The following is an 18,979-nucleotide window of genomic DNA, read 5'->3' as shown; positions in this document are numbered from 1 at the left end:
AAGAGACAACGTAGTTGATATACAGTAACTCATTACAACAACAGAACCTTCTTCAAACTACATAAGGATAAGCACCACTCTTCTTAACAACTCTCCCAAAAACATATAACAGAAACTCAATGGATTAAATCTTGAAAATCTGCTTAGGTAATTTGTTTTAAAAGTAAGGTCAACACTGTGAAAGTCACTACCACACTGAAGGCTACAGCAGTGAGAGGAATCTCAGTGTCAGTCTCGTTCCTGAGCTGATACCAGGATCAAATTTATTCTGTCCTCTGGCTGTCTTCAAGCCATGAACCCAGACGTATCAAGGGTCTTTATGTAATCAACTCTGCTGAAGGAAAATGGCCTGTGAAAATGGAGAGTGAAGTAGCTGGTGAAGAGGAAGAAAAGGCTGGAATAATGCGGCAGCACAACTCTCCTTGATTATTCTCAACAAAAGCACAAAACCAAAATGTGAAGAATGTACAGTATGTGAAGCTGTCCTGATCTTCTATGATTACTCCTCTGATTCCTGGTCAAATCAGCATCGACGTGCCTCCGTCCTTCCTACACAAATCCACATCAGCCTTTGTCAGAAATGTCAATTTTTTTTTTTTTTTTTTTTTTTTTTTTTTGTCAAGCTGTGCAAGCAGAGCAGAAAAAGAGCAGAAAAAGATCTGTTCTCTATGACTTCCAGACTAAGCTTGCATCGGTCATGAAAAACTTTATAAAAATAAGGGCTGTCAAATCAATCAAAACTTTTTTTTCCATAGGAAACACGTTAAATTCCTTTTAAGGCAAGAAAGTCAAGTAACTAAATAATATAATCTTGCAAATATAACAGTTTCAGTTTATGTTTTTTCCCCCTGAAGAAAAATATCTTTAATCAAAATGCAATAATTTAGTCGCCATGTCAACATCAAGTTCATTGACTCATTTGCAGCCTAATTGATATGGTCATAAAATGTCAAATCCTCTACATTACAGAATGTTCTTAGAAGTCCACTGTGCACAGTACAGGTTGTAATTCAACTAAAGAAACCGTAGGAGAACATGTAGTTCTCACTCACTGAAGGTCAGCCTGGGTCTAGATTAATGAGGCTTTTCTTTATGAGCTCTGGAGCAGCTAAATCAATTTGAGTCTTAAAGTGAACAACAGGCAGCACCTTCTTCATCTTGGTGGCATTCAGGGCATAACGAGACTTGATGTGAGGACGTAGGGTTAATCATTAGATTTCTATAATTATGATGCGGTGAGCAGTGAGTCATTCGTGTGTGAAACGAGATCCGCTCAGACCTTTAAGAGCTTAAAACACAGAGAGAGAGAGAGAGAGAGAGAGAGAGAGAGAGAGAGAGAGAGAGAGAGAGAGAGAGAGAGATCAGACTTTTCAAACAATCTCTTAAGATTAAGGCCGGTTAAGATTCGTTTTGGAAACTTCAAATTGTAAAGCTCGAGGAAAGCCTGTATTCGTATTTTTCCTCAGCGTTTGAAAACAGACACTGAAATTGAGGAAACCACACTTATTTTTGTGGTTGTATAATTTTCAGCGATTTACCCGCCATAAACTGCACGTATAGCCCTTATGTAGCCCCGCCCCTTTTAAAAGCTGCGCTCGTTGTCTTTTGACTTCCGGTCTGTATTTTCCACAGCGTTTTGTATGTTTATTAATCAACGGCTCGTTTTAAAATCTTCCCGGTCGACTTACATTTGTTTAGTCATCTGCTTTAAACATTACAGTCCTCATTATAACTTTAGTTAACTTTACATTAAGTAAATCCTCTTCAAAAGCTAATTACTCCTGGACAGAAATGCCATAGAAATATACAGAGCGACCACAAAAACGGAAGTTAAAAGACAGTATTCTAAAGATGGCGGCGCCCTCGTTTCTCTATGAAGGACTAAAAATGACAGAACGAAAAATAAATAAATAAATAAATAAATAAATAAAAGTAGAAATAAATAAATAAATGCAGAAATAATAGTAAAAATAAATACATTTTGGTAATATAAATGGCTATTTCTGTATTTTTACATGTATTTATTTATTTATGCATTTCTATGTGTATTTATTTATGTATTTATACATTTATTTATATATTTATGTATTTATATATTTATTTATTTATATATTTATATATGTATTTATTTATACATTTATTTATTCCTACATTTATTTATTTCTGTATTTCCACATTTCTACATTTATTTATTTCTGTATTTCCACATTTCTACATTTACTTTTCCCTGCGCTTGTATGCTAATTGACCAATGGCTAAGCCACGCCCCCAAACGCGATGAGCCAATCACAGTACGCATAGCTAACCCAATACACTTGGACATTCTCTGCTTCCTCGTCCATTGCAATGCATTGCGGTTATCAGTTTTCATTCGTTTTTATGTTTTTTCTTGTCATTTTAGCTTTTAAACAGCGTGTGTGTGTGATTTTGGTTGGGTGACAGTTGTAGGTTACAGTTTGACAAGAGTTTACAGTTTGACAAAAGCACAATGTTGTGTTTTACACAAATATAAGTAGGCTAAACACTTTGCAGTTTTAATTATGTCCTGTATGAACAAAATGGAGTATGTTTTTTATGTTTCCACTGTTCATCGCGCCCCGGCGCCCGCTCTCTGATACACACACACATCCAGCATGCAATCTTGACATCGCAGCCTGTTCTTCTGCGCTCCCACCAAACGCGAATAGAGCGTCAAATTCGCGCGTATCCGCGTCTAGTTCGACGCTTGAACATTTTGAATCCAAAGCGAATAGGACGCGCGTATAAAGCGAGCGTTTGAAGCGAAATAGCACCACCAAACTATAACGTTTACACTGTGAAGTGTGAACTGTAAATCTTTGTTCTGGAGCTGAAGCTTATCGACCTTCTCAACAATAAAATTATTAATATAACCCTCCAATGCATATTTAAGGCCCTTTTGGTGACATCGAGATGATATATAATCTTTCTGTCTCTAAAAAATCATCAATTGCCTCCTGTGAAATGTCTCCTACTGTGACAGCTGCCATAGCGCCTGTTACCCAGACATCCCAAGTCTCCCGGAAGTTCCGGGAGTCTCCCGCATATTGATAGCGGCTCCCTGATACCCGCAAATGAGTTAAAATCTCCCGGAATCTAGAGCGAGCGAGCCAGAGCGCGCGTGCACAGCGGAGAGGGAGAGGGAGCGAGAGACCTTGCGTGTGTGCGTGTGTGCGCACGTAAGATAGAGAGCATCTGATTGGCCTGTTTCTACGGTGGCCCAGTAGTGCACAACACAACGAAATGTAAAAAGCAAACATAAGTTCACAACACAACGAAATAAAGCCACAACACAACGGAAACAAGCCACAACACAACGGAAACAAGCCACAACACAACGGAAAATCCACAACACAACGAAATAAAGCCACAACACAACGGAAATAAGACACAACACAACGGAAAATCCACAACACAACGAAATAAGGCCACAACACAACGGAAATGCTCCCGACCACTAGAGGGCTCTCGGAGCCCAGTAAAGTTAGTTTTCCAAGCCATTGTTCATTAGAGAGTCAGCAGTCTATAAAAATATATCAACACCACGATTAGTTTTAACAGTATGTAGCTAACCATTGTTTATCGACATTTATTAATTCAAAATCACCTACGTGCATTATAGCTGCATATTTATACTCTAGAATGCTTTGACGCGCTACCACAGCGCATTATCCCTGAGGGAACGTCTACCAATTCCTCCAAGTTGTTAAAACGTATAATTTGTTTTAATTAAAATTACTTTTAACATTCAAAAACAGACATATTCAAAATCCAAAGCTTGATTGTATTTGATAGTAGACTGACTTAATATGACTTTTATAATGACTTAATAATGACTTTTTTTCCAATACCCTTCATGTATTTACAGTAATTAACAATTATTTTTTTTAGGAAATTTCTGTAAAAGTTTTTTTTTCTTTTATCATGTTCCTAGTGACCAGACTGACTTATTATAGGTGGAATTGTGCCAATTCCTTCCTATTTCACCAAATGGTTTTTATTTTTATTTATCAAATTATATTATAATAAATTATACGTTTTAACCACTTGGTGGAATTGCCAGACGTGCCCTGCGCTGTGGAAGCGCGTCCAAGCATTCTCGAGTATAAATCAAATACGCAGCTATAATTCATGTAGGTTATTTTGAAGTAATATTTTATGTTGATATACACTGTTAAAACTAATCGTGGTATTTATATATAAAGACTGCTGACTCTAGAACAATGGCTTGGAAAACTAACTTTACTGGGCTCCAAGAGCCCTCTAGTGGTCGGGGGAGCATTTCCGTTGTGTTGTGGCTTTATTTCGTTGTGTTGTAGATTTTCCGTTGTGTTGTAGATTTTCCGTTGTGTTGTGGCTTATTTCCGTTGTGTTGTGGCTTTATTTCGTTGTGTTGTGGATTTTCCGTTGTGTTGTGGCTTATTTCCGTTGTGTTGTGGCTTTATTTCGTTGTGTTGTGGCTTGTTTCCGTTGTGTTGTGAACTTATGTTTGCTTTTTACATTTCGTTGTGTTGTGCACTACTGGGCCACCGTATGTTTCGGTTCAGTGTATCTAGAAACAGGAGCGCCATGGCAACGGGAGAGTGCCACAAAAAAACATGCAAAAAACGAAAGTATAAGATACATTTTACGGCAGACTACATGAAAGTGTACCCCTGTCTTATAAGAGTAAAACATAATGATAGTCTTGCACGCTGTAAAGTTTGTAACAGTGACTTCAGCATTGCCCATGGCGGGTTAAATGATTGTAAAAGACATGTTGAGGTGAGTTCAACAAGTTTCATTTCATTCATGTGCATATTAGCCTATTCCTTAGACCTGTTTAAAGCTGCAATGGAATATAAATAAAAGCAGTTTACATGAATAGCCTAGTATAAGCAGCTTATAAATAGTAAAAGTAATCTACAAATTGTAACATTATGAACAAAAAAATGCATAGGCCTATAGCCTATAGAAATTATGTATTATGCTTTTATATATTTTAGGGACAACAACTCTGTGGTGAAATGTCATATCCTTGTCCTCCTTCCATTTTTTTTTTTTTGGTGGTGGGGGGTGGGGGGTGGGGTGGGTTGGGGGGGGGGGTACCTCCCTGAAATGAACTTTTGCAGGTTGGGATGTCTGGTTACCGAATGTTGACAGAGTGAGTGGAGGGGGCGTGGTAAGCCATTGGTCAATTAGCATACATGCGCAGGGAAAAATAAATGTAGAAATGTGGAAATACAGAAATAAATAAATGTAGAAATGTGGAAATACAGAAATAAATAAATGTAGAAATACAGAAATAAATAAATGTAGGAATAAATAAATGTATAAATAAATACATATATAAATATATAAATAAATAAATATATAAATACATAAATATATAAAAAAATGTCTAAATACATAAATAAATACATATAGAAATGAATAAATAAATAAATAAATACATGTAAAAATACAGAAATAGCCATTTATATTACCAAAATGTATTTATTTTTACAATTATTTCTGCATTTATTTATTTATTTGTACTTTTATTTATTTATTTTTCGTTCTGTCATTTTTAGTCCTTCATATTTCTCTGGCACATAGGGCTACAACAAAACAAACGTGGCTGGTCGCTTAACACGAGTCAGATGGTCGATTCCAAGAAGAAGACATGGGGTTCTTAGCCAAAATAAACTGCAAAATTAAACGTATTTATGTCGATAACGATGTACTGACCTGAAAAATCATGCTTATGTAAGTCAGAATTAGGCTATGACATCAAAATGATGACATAGCTATAACCAAGTCGACTTAAAAAAGTCATAGTCATGCATAGAAAGTCATTATTTCGATTTTTCCTCTCATAATTATGACTTGGTATGACACAAGTCAATACTATGACTAGTATGTCATAATTTCGATTTTTTTAAATCTCATAAATATGACTTAGTATTCACCAATAGCCTGTCTCAGCCACTCATAACACTGCAAAGCTTTGCTTCTTTCAAATGCTGTTCATTTGTATTTTATTGTTTAGCCTCTTAAAATAAAGGTTAAATAGGATCCATTTTGTGTTTTCCAGCAATAGAAACATTTTGTGTTTCTTTAGAAAAAAAAAAAACTTATTTTAAAAGGGGCCATTCACACAGAGGTGCTCAAGTTAAAAGTAGTTCAATGTTTAAATACATTCTGAATGTCCCACAGTAATTGCTGTATCTTAAGTATCTCCAATAAGCAGCTGGATCACAACTGACCCGAGATAAATACAAGCATTTATTCTGCACACCAGAACGGAACATATAATTGCCAATGCTGGGCACAGCAAAGCGCTGCTGAGGAATTAACATTGATTGACTCTTTATCCAGCTCTGGTTTTCAGGGGACGGCGTCAATACCAGCTCAACCTCAGAGTTTGTGGCTGATCTGACCTGTTTGGAAGAACTCTAGGAGGTTTTGCAGACGGCAACAGCAGCAGTGTGTGTTGAATTCTAAGTGCTTTCCATCAGACAGTATCAGTAATGCTGAAATTACCAGAGAGACCCTGATAATACAGAGCCTCACCACACTAATGCAATGCCAAATTGCTGACAGCTCCCTTCGGTTAGGAAAGTCTGTTGTAAAGATCCATTTATGTGAGCCGAAAAATCCCTTTCCCACATTAACAGGCAACTGGAAGGAGAAATGATATCTGTGGGTTTGTGACAAATGAATGCGAGACAGTGCCAAAGAACAGTCTAAGATGGCATCGCCTGGCGCATTAGTTCTGTGGAGAGTGTGTGCGTGTTCGAGTGTGTTAGACTGGAGTTTTATGCTGTGCAGAGCTCAGAATCTCACTAAAGCATCAGGGAGATCAGAAGAATGCTTGACAGCTGTAGAGAAAACGCTTATGTGTGGATTTTTTCACCATCTAACACACACACACCTAAATCCTGTCCTAAACCTCGGAGCAAATTTTGATTTCCTGTTTGAGGAGGATTTGGACATCTAGTGCTCAACAACTGTTTGTTATAGTGCTTAGAAGGCAATCATCTGTTTCCCGCAGAACCGTAGTGAAGAGATGATGTTGATTTACCAGCTGAAATATAGATTTACGCTTTTCACCCCCTTATGAAACACCTCCAGCTGCACTAAAAAACAATAACAACAGAGTTTCACAAAAAGCCAAGCACAGAATATGGATCCTAGCACATTAAGGGCAAAAAATTATAAATAAATGTATCAATGTCGCAACTTTCTCAAGTTTTCAGAGTGACATATATCGACAGTTTAAATTTGCACAGATTGCATATTGCTCGCACTTTCATTATTCATGAAAATGTAAAAAAAAAAAAAAAAAAATTATGGGGGGGGGATTATGTGAAAAAACAATGTGCTTTCTATTGTTATATTAAACACTACCTGTAGATATTAAGATCATGTATGGCTTAATATTTATTTCTCTACAGTGTATAATTGAGAGAGACTTTTTCATCCTTCCTAAAGTTTTGTTGTATTCATGGGTCTGAGTTTTCAATGTCAGAATGAATTTCAATACCCAAATGTGCTAAAAAACAAAACAGATATTGCACTTACACAGCAGTAAACAGACAGATAATAGTGTAAAGCTATCATGTTTGTGTCTCTTGAACACTGCGTGCTTCATAATGTGTCCACCAGAGATGCACATTCAGTTCAAAACACTGTTTATTAAGAAATAATAATATGCTTGTTTAAACATAATTTAGTTATATTTTAAGTGAATGAGAGAAAAATTAGCATCTGTCAGCCGATCCAGTCTTGCTGTTAATGCAGTGCTTTTATAATAAATGTGTGGCCTCTAGTGGTCTTGAGCTGTTATCACACCACATAATGAAAGTCTCTCTCACACACAAAAACTTAAAATAAGACACACTACTCTTCAAACATTTGGGGTCAAGTTTTTTTTATCATTTTTGAAAAAAAGTATTGTATGCTCTCCAAGGATGCATTTATTTATTTTTAATCAAAAATACAGTAAAAAGTGCAATATCATGAAATATATTACAATTTAAAATAACTTTTCTATTTTAATATATTTTACAATTTATTCCTATGATCAAAGCTGAATGCTTCATCCTCCAGTCTTCAGTGTCACATTATCCTTCAGAAATCATTCTAATATGCTGATTTGCTGCTCAAGAAACACTTATTTTTATTAACTATGTTGAGAACAGTTGTGCTGCTTAATATTTTTGTGGAAACCATGATACTTTTTTTCAGGATTCTTTCAAGAATAGAAAGTTCAAAAGAACAGCACTTATTTGAAATAGAAATATTTTGTAACATTCTAAATGTTTTTACTGTCATTTCTTACTGACCCCAAACCATTGAATTGTAGTGTACATATAATACACACACACAAGCACATGTCTCACTCATTGGTTTAATTAGGCTAGTTCTCAAACTCATGTTCTTTTTTTCTGTGATCATAAGCCAGCGCAATAAATGACAAATTTTGCATACAGGAATTAAAGGAAAAGTCCCCCCAAAAATGAATTCACCTCCATTTTATGTAAAACCGTACCTTCTGCAAAACTTATCCTTTTAGAAATAGGCTAATGGGTTTGAAATATCATGAGGCATTGGAAAGATGACAGAATTGACATTTGTTGCTGAACTAGCTGACTAGTAAGCCAATTCACAAAGAAGCTCCGAAATGCTGTTTTAGTGCTGAGAACTTAAAAAAGCCTGACCTCTAATTCAAATAAAACGCCAGCTAATGATCTAAATGCCAGCAACTCGAGTGGCCATCCCTCTTGCAAGTGGGTCACAGGTTCAAACATCGATCCGAAGAATATATAAAGCCTGTCACAGCAGACTCAATACAACAGAAAACACAACTGTTCTGATTGATAGTCAGTCTATAATGACTTTGCTCTTTATGCTTCAGCAAGCAAAGGCAATATTTTTAACTCCCAAAACTTAATGCACTAGGAAAACTTACTAATATACTATACTATTATATATATATTGCATTAAGCATGGCTGTGCGATTCACAATCACATACAGAAAAAGACTGCAAGTATAATCATTTAATAAATTACATTGATGACTTACAGGCATTATGACTTATATGGTATAAAGTTTCTCTTATTAGTCCAGAGTCCATTTTCTGTATGTACTTTTTGTTTTCTAGAGTTGAGAGAAAAGCTGTGCGGCACCATCCACATTGACAGCTTCCCTTGGAGCTTCTCTGACCACCTGAAATACATAGTTTAAATGAGATCTTATATAATATACACACAGCATACTGACACATAAGGCGTGCATGTCATTAAATTCGAGAAAACAGCCAGGCAAGTGGCATTTAGAAACAACACCAGCACAATTTACATAAAGTATATAGAAACATGCCAATTTTACAGCTGCAAACAATTTTTTTTTTACCTTCTGTCCTTTTTTGGTTTCATTAGTTGTGGGTTTTGATATATTTCTCACATCTTGCTGTACTTCAGTGAACATTTGATTTAAGCTCTCCACTTTTTCATTCCTCACAGTGTTTATCTAGGGGGAGAATGTCAACATCTCAAAACTGTCCAGTCCTAAAGAAAGGCACATTAATAATGTAAACAAAACATGAACTTACATGTTTCAGGGAGGTCTTGACAGGTTTCGCTTTGGTCTTGGGTTTTGACTGTTTGTTCGCAACCTGAAATACATTCTGCTGTTTTTTGCCTCTCTGTTTATTTTTGGCCATGTTTATCTTGAAGCCTGTAGACTTTCTGATGAATCCTCAACTCAATGAAGCCGCAATCTGGACGTCTAAATCCCAGTTAAATGAGAGGAATATGAACAGCAGACGGATACCAATATATGGCTAGATTTGTAAGTAAACGTGTTGTGAAAAGATAAAACAAATTCAACTACATATGCAAATGTCGTCTCTATTCCATAAACAGGAATACGCAGTTTCAACTATCAACAGCTCGTTCCTACGTCCACGTGTGTGCTGTGGCTTCTGTGCTTTCCCGTCAGTGTGTTCATCAGCGCCGTCTCGCGATGTGGAGAGTGCGCGAGAACTCAATAGAAGGCCACCACGAGTCACGACTGATTGAAATTAAAGTATTGGAACAAAGTACTGCGAAATTACACTTTATTTGTCAGTTCAGCTTTTCAAATCTGCATTCGTGAATTCACACATACATTTGTTTGTTCATGGGTTAGAAAACTCTCGGGCAGGCTCAGGCATAAGACTGCAAGTTGTGTGGTAGATTCAGATAGATCAGTATGGAAGCTTGTTTCCGCCACTGAATAATAAATAAATAATAATAATTGCGTCTTTTTATCTCACAATTCTGACTTTTTTTCTCTCACAATTGCGATAGACCTATATCAAGTCAGAATTGTGACTTTTTTTCTCAGAATTGCGAGATATGAAGTCAGAATTGTGAGAAATAAAGTCGCAATTCTGAGAAATAAAGTCGCAATTCTGATTAATAAAGTCGCAATTGCGAGATATAAAGTCGCAATTCTGAGAAATAAAGTCGCAATTGGGAGATATACAGTCAGAATTGTGAGATATAAACTATTCTGACGTAAAAAAAAAAAAAAAAAAGTCAAGTCTTTTCCCCCTTAAAATTGGACTTTATATCTCACAATTGTGAGAAAAGATGTCAGAATTGCGACATATAAACTCGCAATTATGTGTTATAAAATCAGAATTGCGTGATATAAAGTCGCAATTGCGAGAATAAAAGTCAGAATTCTGACTTTATAAGACGCAATTGCGAGTTTATTTCACGCAATTCTGACTTTATATCTCGAAATTCTGAATTTCTAAGACGCAATTGCGACTTTATTTAACGCAAATCTGACTTTATATCTCGCAATTCTTAGAAATAAAGTCAGAATTGCGGGATGTAAACTCGCAATTGTGAAATAAAAGTCGCAATTATCTTTTAAAATGTTTTATTTTGTGCGGAAACAAGCTTCCATAGATCAGAGAAAATCTACAACTTTTAAAATATTTATAAAGTAACATGCATTTATTATTTATTGTTCATGAAAATGTACAAATATTATAATCTATAAAAATACGTAAACATATATTTGGTTTAGACATTTAGCCTACTTATTTTTTTCTTTTCTTTTCTTATTTTTATTTATTTATTTATTTATTTATTTTAATTGGACCTCAATCAAACAGGATACATTTGTGCATTTATCCACTTGTTTGTCTATATATTAAAAACATTTTGAGGAGTAGTTTCGACTCTCGACCACGAGATGGCAATCAAATCCAAAACATAGTAACTTTATCTATACACATAGCAACATTTGCAAATGGTATTTAAAAACATCTCGACTAAACTAACATCGGTTTTACTATTTACAGAAATCACAAGCTATTTTCCAGTACTAATTTGCCCTACAATCATAATAATAGTTTAAAATCTACATTGTAAAAAAATTTACTTAATTTTTTCCCCTTTTATTTTATTGTAGAGCCTATAATAATAATAATAATAATAATAATAATAATAATAATAATAATAATTACTGGCTAGTATCTGTTGGTGCTATAGCCTAAATACAATGTTAGTAGCCTACGCTAGCCTATATGTTCATCATTTCATTAGGCTATAGCCTACACACACTGACTGTAGCACATTTAAAAAATCATTTCTGTTTTCAGTCACAAGGTCTTTCTTTGTAAAGCGTCAAATATTAGCTGTAGTAGCAGAGTGTTGCGTAAACCCGCCATTCATTCTCTCTGCTGGAGGATCTGATGGAGGGATGATTCATTTACTGCACTCATTTACATTACTGTATCACACTGTCACTCTACGTCATTTGGAACCCGGCGTGCCACAAGTATCTGATTACGCAATCACAGAATGTTAAGAATGCTTTTCGAATGGATCCGTAGATCAAAAGGACTCCTATATTCCCACAGATGCGAGCGCGCATTCCGAAAGAGCGAGCGCGCGCAATATCGATCTCTTGTGTAGCTCCTCCTGCTGATCACACATTTAATATACGGTCATGTGAACAAACCGCGTCCAGAGGCGCTATATAAACCGACAGCTCATCTGTCTGAGGACACTGACACTGCTTTAGGACACTTGAAGACACTTGAGAGGACCGCGGCACAGTTGTCATAATGTCTCACGGATGGGGATACGCTGACCATAACGGTAGGCTAAGATCTCACACGTGATTATGATTTTTCAGATCCATATATGATTGTATAGGCTATTTAAATATAACATGTAAAATGAATCAGATTATCCCTCATTAACTGCATTTCCCCTCTATGCATCTAAGACATGATCACCTTGTCTACTGCACAGTCAGCACTATATGTGACAGAATGTACAGATTTCACGCATAAATAAATGCATATAAATCGGTATTTTGTATCGAATAGAGAACTATATATTTTTTCCTCACATAAATGCAGATTTTTTATTTCGTCCCAAATGCAGATACTACTTTGGACACTGCAATTCAAATGCACGTGTTTGCCCTTATGTTTATTCACATTTTTTCTTCACATAAAGGCTTTTTAATTCCCGCCAGCACAGATGTAAAATATATTTTATTAAAGCAACCATTGAAAAAGACAAATAATCTAAGGATGGATGCTGCTCAGATGTATGTTAGGAATATAATTTCATGTATTTTTGTGCCATATATGCTTATAATAGCACTGTTTAACCTCTGTGTCCACTGCAGGACCTCAGAAATGGTGTGAAACCTTCCCCATTGCTAATGGACCTCGCCAGTCTCCAATAGACATTCAAACCAAAGGAGCGTCTTATGATGATAAACTGAAGCCGCTGAGTCTGAAGTATGACCCCAGCACTTCACTGGACATCCTGAATAATGGACACTCTTTCCAAGTGACCTTCGCCGATGATAACGACAGCTCAAGTTCGTGACCTCTTTGTTAATTCTTATAATGAATTGCCAGCCTATTCTTGTATTAATCATTAGCTTAACTTAGTCAGAGTGTTCCTGAAACGACTGCAGTGTTAACCTAGATACTATTTAGAAGGAAAACTTATATAATAATGAGGTTGCATCGGACACTATATGTAATCCCAGAGTATCATTGCTGAATATTCACTGTAAAAAATGATATGGTCAATATGTTATGACAACACATGTTTTTACTTTGCTTTAACTCATCAAAATAAGTTAAGCAATTTTCAAAGTTATAAAATATATAACTCATGTTTGTAATTTAAGTTAAAATGACTGAAACATCCAAGTGGACTTGTACAGGTAAAGCAAGTCATTGGCAAGCATTTTGAAAGTTGGCTTTTGCTCCTACTACATAGTTAAATATTAATTTACAACAGTATCCTGTAATGTTTTATCTTTTAAGAGATAGTTTGCAAACACAATTTTATAGGTTATGCTTATTTATAGGTTATAGTCTATTGTATTGCATGTCTAAGCAAGTGTAAAGCCTAAAATTAAACTTGTGTAAAGAAATACGCAACACCTCGGCTCTCTCGCTCCCCAGTGACAGCTTCTTTTCCACAGAGTTGTGGCGAATCACACATGTACACACAAGATTGCATTAAAGCTGAATGGGTTTGCTTTAAGTCTCATTCACATGAACTTTGACATAAAGGGAGATGAACCTGTGTAGCAAGTTTAACCATTTAAACCTACACTATTGTAACAGACTTTGACATAACATACATCACTGTGTTTGTTTGCTCTAGTACTGACAGAAGGCCCGATCTCAGGTAAATACAGACTCAAACAGTTCCACTTCCACTGGGGCGCCAGTGACGACAAAGGCTCCGAGCACACAGTCGACGGGAAATGCTTCCCAGCCGAGGTATGAATCCCTGCATGCGTATAAATGCGTTCATGGAGATGTGAGATGTTTTCTTATATATGATGAAATATCAATGCACCTAATAAATTCATCTTTAGCTCCATCTGGTCCACTGGAACACAAAATATCCCAGCTTTGGGGAAGCAGCCGATAAGTCTGATGGTCTCGCTGTGGTCGGAGTGTTTCTGGAGGTTTGTGTGCATTAGGGTCCAATTCTCACTAGTAACCAACTATAACTTTTGCCTCAATAAACTCCTAATTACTGCTTATTAATAGTTAGTTACAATAGGTAGTTGTTAAGTTTAGGTGTAGGATTAATGGATGTAGAATAAGGCATTAATATATGCTTTATAAGTACTAATAAACAGCCAATATCCTAGTAATGTGCATGATAAACTACTAGTTAATAGTGAGAATTGCAAACAGAAGAACAAATTCACTAAACAGGCACAGCTCTTGCTTATGATATTTTTGCACGAAAATAAAATAAATAAAATGTAATAATAAAACATAATATAAAAAAATAAACAAAAATAGTATGCCTTAGTCAAATCTTTTCACAAATTTCTATTTCTGTTTTTTAAACTTTCTATTCATCAGATCCTGAAAGGAAATGTAACACAGTTTCCATGAAAATATTTCACAGCACAACCGTTTTCAACATTTAAAATAATAATCAGAAATGTTTGTTTTGCAGCAAATATTAGAATGATTTCTTAATGATCACGTTACACTGAAGACTGGAGTTATGATGCTGAAAATTCAGCTTTGATCACAGGAATATATTAAAATAGAAATGAGTTATTTTAAATTAATTATATGTTTATTTCAATTTAAAGTAATAATATTTCTCTATATTACTGTTTACTGTACACTCTAAAAAATGCTGGGTTGTTTCAACCCATGGTTGGGTCAAATATGGACAAATCCAAACGTTTTAAACCCAACTTTGTCCATATTTGACCCAACCATGGATTCAATCAACCCAGCACTGTTTAGAGTGTAGTTTAATCAAATAAAACATTGACGAGCATAAAATACTCTATATAATCATTAACTAAATATTATGCTTAGTCACATTCTTCCCACAAAATTAGGCTTAAACATTGTTTTTGGTTTTGTTTTCCATCAGATCGGTGAAGACAATCCTAAGCTTCAGAAGCTTCTGGATGCTATGGATGCTATCAAGTCCAAGGCATGTCTATCAAGTCCAAATTGTCATTTTTATTTCTTGCTCAAGACTGAAATCAGTTCTGCTTTATTCACGGTCAATTGTGTGTTTGTTATCTTGCAGGGAAAGCAGACCACATTCACAAACTTTGACCCAACCAGCCTACTCCCGAATTCTCTGGAGTACTGGACGTACCCAGGGTCTCTGACCACCCCCCCTCTGTACGAGAGCGTCACATGGATTGTCTGCAAGCAGTCAATCAGCATTAGCTCTGCGCAGGTGACAACACAAGCATTGAGGGGGAGTTTAAAAGCCACATGCTTAGTACTGATTTACTTACTTAGTATCTTGCATAGTAGAGATTTGGATGTGCATCTCTAAAAGAGCAGTTATTAACAGAAACAGTTAACCAAGATTATGAGCAAAAACACAAGCTTGTTGAACAGGACTAAAATCACATCTATGAAACACAAATTTACATAACCTTCTTAAGAAAACTAGTGCTATTTGAGTAGGGTTTGCAAATTGGTAAATATGAACATGAAATGTTAGTGAAATTTTTGGTGAAAATTGTACATAACTTTTTTTAAAAGAGTTAAAAAGTTTGGGGTCAGTAAGATTTTCTATTTTTTTGATAAATTAATAATGCTATTCAGCATTATTTGACCCATTAAATTGGTCAAAAGTGAAAGATTTGGAATAAATGCTGTACTTTTGCAAAGAATCCTGAAAAAAATGTATCATGGTTTTCACAAAAATATTAAGCAGCACAACTGTTTTCAATATTGATGATAAAATGTTTTTTGAGCAGCAAATATTAGAATGATAAAGGATCATGTGACACTGTAGACTGAAGTAATAATGCTGAAAATTCAGCATTGACATCACTGGAAGACATATTCAAACAGAAAACAGTTATTTTAAATGAATAATATTACATTTAATTTAAAGTAATAATATTTCACAATATTATACCGACCCTAAACATTTGAACAGTAGTGTGATTAGTCCTATAAATTCAATATATATATATATATATATATATATATATATATATATATATATATATATATATATTAAAGTACATTAAATGTTATTATGAAACAGTGTAAATATGTCAATATAAAAACTGTATGTATTTATATAATTAAAATTAAATTGCACACTGTCACTACTTCATGTGAAAATGAAGAAAATCAGTGAACTACCCAAATGTAGGCAATCCAATGAGAAACCATCCAATTATGATTGTTGTTACCCAGACAGCAACATAGTGTCGGCCCAGATCCGGCCCACATCTGGAACACGTTGAATTCACACATACCAGATGTGGCCCGGATCTGGGTATGTTTTTAGTCTTTAGGCCTTCCATTTTTAAAACCGGCTAGATATTTTCCCTCATCTGAGACAGTTAGACAAGACAAACTAGACAAAACCGTCTAGTCATAGTCATTTTCTTCTCTATTCAACCTCTGTGGCATCTAGCGCTTTTGTAAAAATCAACACAACCGTGTCGAATGCTTACATCACGAGTCACGACTTTGGTTCAGGGCTGGAAATGTGCACATAACCTCAGGTCGCCATGCCTCATTTCCTAGCCTCTATGAATATAAAAAGAACTTGACTGACATGAAATTCTATTCAAAATGTGAGAACGAATTAAAATGTGTTTGTTTAGGACAGTTAATGTTTAACCAGTTCGCAGAAGCATTCCCTCAATACAAAAATAGTAACAGATGACGAAAACTCACAGCATTCCTCATTCTTTCTCTTCCTGTACAGATGAAAAAATTCCGATCTCTGCTTTTTACCGCGGAGGAAGAGAAGGCCTGCTGCATGGTGGATAACTATCGCCCCCCTCAACCTCTTAAAGATCGCAAAGTCTGTGCCTCTTTCAAGTGAAGGATCCCCCAGACCCCGCCACCCCTTCCCCCCTTCCTTAGAAGGATATGCAAGCGCGGGGCCCCGGGCCAAGGGCCTCAAAGCACCTTCACCCTCCATGCAGTGGTGCTGGGCATCCTGCCAGCTGTCCAGCAGAACAGATGTGCTGTATGGAGAGTAAAGAGGCTATGCAGGGAATCGTGTGTTTGTACTGTCCTTCTATCTCTCTTTCTCCTTCATTCTCTGGTTTACTTCATTAGTGCAAATGCTTGAATTATTTGGAATTGGAATGCCAACTTTGTTTGATGCTCTGATTTACATGTGTGATGCATAGACAAACAAAATGAGAAGCAATATATACACTGGATATTTAATACATAAATGGAGTATTTTAGTATATTTGTATTGGTCAAGAGATTAGGCCTGCATCTGCGATTAAACACAGGGTTGCAGCCGATACCTGAACACAAGCCATCTGTGCCTGCTGTCCTTCCCTGCCAAGCTGTAATCTCTGGCAGTCTCAGCAATGCGCAAGCTTAATGAAACCCAGTGGACTTTTCCGTTAGGCTGCAAGATCTAGAAAATCCCTATTTCAAAATGAACGCACGTGGCAATATGTCCCTGTGGGCATGCCGGGAAATCACGCACACAATCTATCACATACTGTACAATCAGAGCAGCTTTTGGTTTGGAGTATTGTGCCTCAGATCATTGTAATTGCATATTCTTTTTGTGTGTTTCTGAAAGATGTCATTTATAGCAATTGCTATGCTTAAGATTTCAGCTGGAAAGAAATAGCAATAATTGCATGAAACCCCGATATAGTTCCTTAATGTGCCGTTCCTTGTTGGGTTTTGCTTAATGCTATGCTTTAATCTTGGACTGCGAGTGAAATTCGTCTTTTCAGCTGTATTGAACAGCAATGCACAAGCCGTGACAAGCAACACAGTGAGTCTTAATAGAAACCAACATGCCAATCGATACATCCAAGCAAGGAGGTCACCATCAGCTCCTCTGAAGCACTGGGACCACTGGACTTATGTCTTATGATATGCAATTGTGAAGACATATATTGTGTAACGTGTTATTGAATGTACTTTACTTGAATTCGAGGGCTGTGTTAAGCAATATTGTTCAGCCATACTCTGATCCACAACTTTCGAGGGGTTATTTTAAGTAAAGATATTTTATGCTTATGTTATGTGTGTCATGGTTTTCTGATGCCTCATACACAGTATTTACAGTATAAACAGTATACAGTATAATGAACAGATCCATATCGGAAAAATATATATGCGTTTTCTCCCACCATAACAGTCTTTTTTTTTTTTTTTTTTTGACAAACACCAGGATTGTAGTCATTTAATTCCTGTCTAGTCAAAGCACATTTATCTATATAGATCTTTATACAATACAGATTGTTTCAAAGCAGCTGCACATTCATAAACAGGAAAATAACAATGTCATTAACGCAAAATCCGTCAATTAAGTAACACTTTCAGCTATAAATCAGCTCTACAGAAAAGAATAGTGTCACTGTTCAGTTCAATTCAGTTCAGTGTTGATAAGTTGTGACAACAAAAGTGTCAATGTTGTAAAGTTTATTTATTATGAAATTGCAATTCCAGCTATAAAGCAAGTCTACAGCTCAATCCAGTTCATGTTTTTGTGTTCTCATCTTGTAGTGTATAGTAATCGATGTAATGTAGTGTAATATTTTATGAATATCAATTCTCTTCCCATCGAATCTCTGAGTTTAAATTGGCCTAAAGATTTTAAAATCTGTCTGCTAAATTAAATTAGCTACACAATGGAGTTTTGGTAGTGACAACTTAAATAACGCACGTTGACCTGATTGGTTACAAGTTTGTGACGTCAGAAACACCAGCGATTTCAAACCGCGTTTTTGAGATTGTCTTTGGTTCACTGCAGATTTAAGGAGAAAATACTCAGCAATGGTGTTGACTTATGAATTTCCACATGGTTTGTCTTAAAGCACATTAAAAACACCACATAGACATTAAACAACATTAAAAACTTGATTTTCACCACAGCGGGACATAGCGACTAGCGTCATAGCCGAGGCTACAAATTGAGTATAAAACAACACTGTTGAGGT

General features: G+C 35.8%; 2 protein-coding genes across 2 annotated transcripts; one reads left to right on the top strand and one right to left on the bottom strand.

Annotated features, from left to right (window-relative positions):
- Positions 1-9,027: 9,027 nt before the first annotated feature.
- Positions 9,028-10,004, bottom strand: rbis (ribosomal biogenesis factor). Its single transcript, XM_081352297.1, has 3 exons — positions 9,597-10,004; positions 9,398-9,514; positions 9,028-9,211 (listed from the first exon to the last, which is right to left on the bottom strand). Exons 1-3 carry the CDS (start codon positions 9,705-9,707, stop codon positions 9,143-9,145), a joined length of 297 nt encoding a protein of 98 aa, XP_081208423.1. The 5' UTR covers positions 9,708-10,004; the 3' UTR covers positions 9,028-9,142.
- A 1,787-nt stretch (positions 10,005-11,791) lies between these two features.
- On the top strand, positions 11,792-18,510 carry ca2 (carbonic anhydrase II). The gene is made up of 7 exons (XM_081352283.1): positions 11,792-12,147; positions 12,689-12,886; positions 13,690-13,808; positions 13,907-13,999; positions 14,941-15,003; positions 15,103-15,258; positions 16,762-18,510. The coding sequence occupies exons 1-7, from the start codon at positions 12,114-12,116 to the stop codon at positions 16,879-16,881; spliced, it is 783 nt and encodes a 260-aa protein (XP_081208409.1). The 5' UTR covers positions 11,792-12,113; the 3' UTR covers positions 16,882-18,510.
- Positions 18,511-18,979: the final 469 nt, after the last annotated feature.

Source organism: Scardinius erythrophthalmus (genome assembly GCF_964197995.2).
Source record: "Scardinius erythrophthalmus genome assembly, chromosome: 22".
NCBI classification, from domain to species: Eukaryota; Metazoa; Chordata; class Actinopteri; order Cypriniformes; family Leuciscidae; genus Scardinius; species Scardinius erythrophthalmus.
The sequence above is the reverse complement of the archived record's forward strand: the minus strand, read 5'-3'. Positions and strand labels throughout refer to the sequence as shown.